Source organism: Myiozetetes cayanensis, unplaced genomic scaffold (assembly GCF_022539395.1).
Source record: "Myiozetetes cayanensis isolate MyiCay16 unplaced genomic scaffold, myiCay2020 scf1, whole genome shotgun sequence".
Lineage (NCBI taxonomy): Eukaryota > Metazoa > Chordata > Aves > Passeriformes > Tyrannidae > Myiozetetes > Myiozetetes cayanensis.
This window is the reverse complement of record NW_026086604.1, coordinates 2,663,127-2,669,129: the sequence shown is the minus strand read 5'-3', so window position 1 is coordinate 2,669,129 and position 6,003 is coordinate 2,663,127. Positions and strand designations below refer to the sequence as shown.

The 6,003-nt window shown below is 48.9% G+C and overlaps 1 protein-coding gene across 1 annotated transcript in view; it reads left to right on the top strand.

Moving 5' to 3' along the window:
• Positions 1-1,116: 1,116 nt before the first annotated feature.
• Positions 1,117-6,003, top strand: part of DENND3 (DENN domain containing 3) — a 30,792-nt gene continuing 25,905 nt past the window's right edge. Inside the window, exon 1 of the mRNA XM_050321671.1 lies at positions 1,117-1,234. Within this exon, the coding sequence (XP_050177628.1) occupies positions 1,151-1,234 (84 nt within the window). The 5' untranslated portion in view covers positions 1,117-1,150. The remainder of the gene's footprint in view (positions 1,235-6,003) is intronic.

Here is a 6,003-nt window from a genome sequence, read left to right as displayed (position 1 = left end):
TCCTCATGCTCCAGCACCGAGCCCCTTAGCCTTCAGTCCCTCAGCCCTTCAGTCCCTCAGCCCTTCAGTCCCTAAGCCCTTCATCCCCTCAGCCCTTCATCCCCTCAGCCCTTCATCCCCTCAGCCCTTCATCCCCTCAGCCCTTCATCCCCTCAGCCCTTCAGCCCCTCAGCCCTTCAGCCCTTCAGCCCTTCAGCCCCTCAGCCCTTCAGCCCCTCAGCCCTTCAGTCCCCTCAGCCTTCAGTCCCTCAGCCCTTCAGTCCCTCAGTCCCTCAGCCCTTCAGCCCCTCAGCCCTTCAGTCCCTCAGCCCTTCAGTCCCTCAGCCCTTCAGCCCCTCAGCCCTTCAGTCCTCAGCTTCAGTCCCTCAGCCCTTCAGTCCCTCAGTCCCTCAGCCCTTCAGCCCCTCAGCCCTTCAGTCCCTCAGCCCTTCATCCCCTCAGCCCTTCATCCCCTCAGCCCTTCATCCCCTCAGCCTTCAGTCCCTCAGCCCTTCAGTCCCTCAGCCCTTCAACCCTTCAGTCCTCAGCCCCTCAGCTCCTTCATCCCCTCAGCCTTCATCCCCTCAGCCTTCAGTCCCTCAGCCCTTCAGTCCCTCAGTCCCTCAGCCCTTCAGTCCCTCAGTCCCTCAGCCCTTCAGCCCCTCAGCCCTTCAGTCCCTCAGTCCCTTCAGCCTCAGCCCCTCAGCCCTTCAGTCCCTCAGCCCTTCAGCCCTTCAGCCCCTCAGCCCTTCATCCCCCTCAGCCCGTCATCCCCTCAGCCCTCAATCCCCGCTCCTCAACTCGCAGGACCGAGCCCCTCACGCCCCGCCCCTGAGCCCCTCACGCCCTGCCCCTGAGCCCCTCACGCCCCGCCCCTGAGCCCCTCACGCCCCGCCCCTGAGCCCCATAACCCTCATTCCGAGGCCCCGCCCCTGCCCGCCCCACCACACTTACTGCCGTTCTTATTGGCCGAGACTCCTCAGAGCGACGGGGGAAGTGGCCAATCAACGTACGAGGGGCGGACACTGCCCTCGCCCCGCCCGCGGCCCGGCCCGGGCGGTGTTGAGGGCGGGATGGGGCCGCCGTTCTGAGGGGCGGGCGGAGGGAGCTGCTGTTGCTTTTGCTGCTGCCGCCGGCCCGGGGGAAGGAGCTGCCCCGTGCTCGCCGTGCCATGGAGGACGTGCTGCCCTCGGGCCTGCTGGAGGTCTGCCTGCTGGTCGGTGCGCCCCGGGAGCGGGTGCGGGCGCTGCTCCAGGTGAGGGGGGGTTTGGGCGGTGCCGGTGCGCGGGGCAGCGCCTGTCAGCGGATGGGGCTGAGATACCTCAGCAAAAAACTTGTTTTGTCGGGCGGACGTCAGCAGAGCAGGGGGAGTTTGGTAGCGGTGTGAGGCGATCTCACTTTTTCCAAAGGTCCGAGCGTAGATGGAGAACTCACTGTAGTTTTACACAGACAGGGACGGCAAAACGCGTATCCTCGACTGGATGATCACCCTCGTCCCGTCTTCCGCTGGAGGTTAAAGGGATAAAGCCTGGGAACTCGTATCCCGAGGAAGACACGAGTTCTAAACCCCCGTGAGCTCGGTGCTCTGAGTTTGGCACAGCCGGCGCCGCTCGGATGCGGCGGGAGCCGAGGGGGTTCGGTTTCCGCTCTGAACGCGCGAACAATTGTAATTATGTAATTGTGCACGTGCGAGCTCACGGCGAGAGCCCGCCCTCCCCATCCTGCTGGGCTCAGACGTGCCGAGGGGGAAGAGCGGTGGGAAAAGCTCCGGGAACGGCCGCGGGAATCGCCGCGGCGCCAGCACGTGCGGGAAAAGCCAGAACAGCTCCCGGGGATCTCGGCTGCTCTTGCTGGAGCTTGAGTTTGATTGCGCGCTCTAATAGCGTTAGATAAAGAGGTCTTTGTTGGGCTCGTTGCTTGTTCTCCCGCTCAGGAGGCGGCTTTTGCTGATGTCAGCCTCTTAAGCGATAACAGCCGAGCAGAGGTTCGCATTCCAGGGTCTCGTTCGTGCGTACGTTCAGCGCGGGGAATACGGTTCCCAAATGCCACCACCGGACTTTTGAAATCGCGGGTGTATGTGGTGTTTCGTCATCTGCCTGAGAAGTGAACCCAGAAGAAGGGGAAATTCTTATTCGTACCAGTTTGCTCGGTTTGATCTCATTGCTCTCAAAAAAACCCCCCCTGTGGAACAATAAGTAAGAAACTGGCTACAGAAAGTAGAAGGCATTCTGATATCCTGATATTTGAATGTTTCTTTGCTCAAGATACAATAAGGCGTCAGAAAAGAAAGTAGTCCTTCCTCCTGTCAATATTAACTACAGTAAGCTGTTACACCACAGGGGTTTCAATCACTGTCTTAGGGCAAGCTTATATATTTACTCCACTTCCTTTTCCTTCTGCAACACTATGAGGAAAGGGTGGAATATGTTTTATGTCTAATTTTAGGGAATGTAGAAAGAAGAGACCTTCTTGACAGAAAATGAGAACATTTCAATAGAAAGCAGTGGATCTCTGATGATATTTACAGTGGGTAAAAATCTTGATAGTGTTTCAAATCTTGGTCTTGAAAGCATGTTTGTGCATTCTTAACTTTATTGTAACACGAAGTGATAAAGTCAATGGGAATATTATATAACTCACTTCCAAAGTAAGAAAAGCCTTCTGTGACTCTCCTATTGTCAACAGGGATGCCAGGAAAAAAGGGTACAGTTTTGCACTGAAGCTCACGAAACAGAATTTTCTGGGCTGTCATCCATCAATTGTCCTTATTGCCAAGAAAATTGTCACCCTGAGATTTCAATTCTAAGAGATCAAAGGCCTCTGTTTTCAGCTGGAGGTTTATTTTTTTAGCGTTGAAGGTGTGTATTTTGTAAGAGTGAAAATAGACAATGTGAAGCCTCTTTCCCTTAAGCCACCTGCAGCTCTAAAGCTGGGTTTTGATTTGGCAAGTGTCATGTGCAAGCTGTCTGTGATTTGTCTCAGATCTTCCTATCAGCTCCACTGTTGGGTTCTCTATCTACCCACCACAGTACAGGGCTTATCTCTAAAGTGAAGGAGGGTCATGAAGATGATTAGAGGGGGGGGGAGAACCTCTCCTGTGAGGAAAGACTGAGAGAATTGAGATTGTTTAACCTGGAGAAGAGCAGGTTCTGTGGTGACTTTATTACAGCCTTTCAGTACATGAAGGGGCTACAAGAAAGCTGGAGAGGGACTTCTGACAAGGGCATGTAGTGACAGGACAAGGGGGAATGGTTTTAGACTGGCAGAGGGCAGGTTTAGATTAGATATTAGGGAACTGCTGACAAATAGGATGAGACCAACATAAACTGAGCTATGTGAGGGCTGGGGCATGAGAGGGGAAGAATCTCCTTCCTAAGGGACTTCTGAAACTTCCCTGTATGAGACCCAAAGCAACTTGATCCAACTTCAACATTATCGTTGCTTTGAGCAAGGAGTTGCACTGGAATCTCCAGAGGTCATCCTAGAGTGGTTTGGATTGGAAGTGACCTTAAGGATCATCTTGTTGCAACCCCTGCCATGGGGTTCCACTTCTACCTTCCACTAGACCAGGTTGCTCAAAGCACCATCTGAGGTGGCCCTGAAAGCTTCTGAGACTGGGGCATCCACAACTTCTCTGGGCAACCTGTGCCAGTGCCTCACCACCCTCTCAAGGAAGAATTTTTTCCTAATATCTAATCTAAATCTGCCCTCTGTCAGTTTAAAGCCATTTCCCCTTGTTCTGTCACTACAACCTAATTGTTAAGTCTAACCTAATTTTTCCTAAGTCTTTACACTTTTCCCTACCCAATTATTCCTTAAAGAAGCCAGTTCTTTCATGACATTCAAAGTGAAATTAACTTCTTCAGTCATGGGAAGAGGAAAATGAGATCGAGGAAACACCAAAAAGCTGAGGTCATGCTCTAATCTGTGATTTCAACACACTCCTTCTTGTTTGTGTCTAAATACTTCAGTCTGTAAAAGTAAACTTGTAAAAGTCTATCTCATGCCCATGTCCTTTACAGCACCACTGTTACAGAAACACAGACAGTAAATGGGGATAGAATGAAATCCTTGACTTTTGGGATGGTGCAGAGTTGTGGGAAGGAGAAGGCATTAGTGTTTATGGGATGTGTGATGCAAGGAGACTTGATAGTAAAGAGCAACAGAAGAGAAACATTTCAAAATGAAGAAGTAACAGTAGAAGCAGAGACAAAGAATAGCAGAAACAAGTGGATATTGTTCTGTTGCTGCCTATTCACTGTCCCTGAAGTGAAAGGATAAGGAAAAGTGACTTTGGCTGAGACATTAATAGGAGCTGACTTGAATGCTGGCGACTGAGTCACTGGGTCAGAGACTGTGCTGACAGTGCTGTTCTGTGGGAAAAAAGCGGTGTTTAATGCCTCTGCTGTAGTTCAAGACATCAAGGACCTGCCATTTCAGGAGCTGTTACGCTGAGGCAATGAAGTTGCTGGCTGTCATCCAGCACTCTGGAGCACAGAGATGCCCTCAGTGTCAGTCAGGGATTGCCCTGTCAAAGCAGCTCTGTGTGAAACCCTTGGCGGGGCGAATCTGCCGAGCTGAGATTCCTCCTGTTTGAGTGGGTCTGTGCTTTGCTTGCAGAACAGCCTCAGGGGTGAGCCTTAATTCTGATTTCCTCCTGAAATATTTAGCTGAATGTTAGTTTGACAGTGATCATGTTGGATTTATCTGTGTTTCCAGGCCAACTAAGGAAAAGGACACGTGGAGTTTTTAGCATGTGGATGTGGAGCTCGGTACCCCAATTTGTGACGTGCTTTTTAAGGTCATTGCTCACTTTTGAATATCTCAGTGGATATTTATCTGAACTTTTATCTTTTTCACTCTAATTTATTTCTAGTTCACGCTCCATGTGTTCATTAAAAGAGTATTTTTTCACTCTTTTTTTTTAGTGAAGTAGTTTCTTTTGAGTATCCTATTTTAAATACGGTGGAGTTTATGGAGCCTATAATACAATAACTAATGTATCATGAAGTATTCCTTCTCATTTTTCCTATGATGCTCAAATGTGAAAAAAAACTACTGGAGGACTCCTCTGTTAAGATCTATGAGCTGAGACTTCTGTTTCAAAACTTGGACAGTGGACGATTGGCTTCAGTGAAGTAATAGAGCTTTGTACGTTGTAGCTATTTTAAAAGTTATGGAAATGATGAATGAGGCCAGCACTGGTTCTCAAGGAGCATCTTGCATCATGTCTGAAGGTAAAAGCAGCATGTAGGCTTCATCTCCTCCGATTTTGGAGCTGTCAGCAAAAGGCTGAAACAGCTTTTTAGCCACAGTGGGACTCGCCTTTCCTGTTTCCAAATATCCGTTGGTGAAACAAAGCTTTTATTTGTTGTTTTGACCTTGCAGGAAGAATTACAATTGCAGTGAAGTAATTGAAAAGGCAGCTCCTTGCCTCTACTGTATGGTCAGGAATATAAAACCTGCTCCCAAGCACAAGGAAATCTCTGGTTGCTTCCTCCACAGGTTTTTCGTTGCAAGGCTGTGGGGGCTTTCAGGCCAGTTATAAAAATGTTGTTTTCATCCATGCTCTTGGGATGCCACTCAGTTCTGGTTCCATTCATTCAGCAGTATATGGAGAGGTTTTCATGGCTTCATGTTTTACAGTGTCTTAAAATTGTGTGCATTGTTACAGTGATTGTGGTTTTTAATTGTACTTTCTTTAATTGCCTTATAAAGTTAAAAGTTGTCTCGTGAAATCCTGTGGTTTTGGTGTTTTTGTTTTTTTTTCTGCAGAGGTTGTTCTGAGTTAAAATGTAGCTTTTCCTAGAGTTGAACAAAGACTTATCTGGGGAGTTCTGCTGGTTTTCTCTGTTTTCATTTATTTGCTGCCTGTTTTCTCTTACTGCCAGTGTTTATTTTAAGTATAGTTTAAGTATATCCTAACACTGCAAAGGAGGAAATACTGTATTTCATATTTGTTAGTTTCTTTTGCCCAAGGCATAATGTTGTTGTGGTCCATTTTGAATGATGAAAATGATTTCT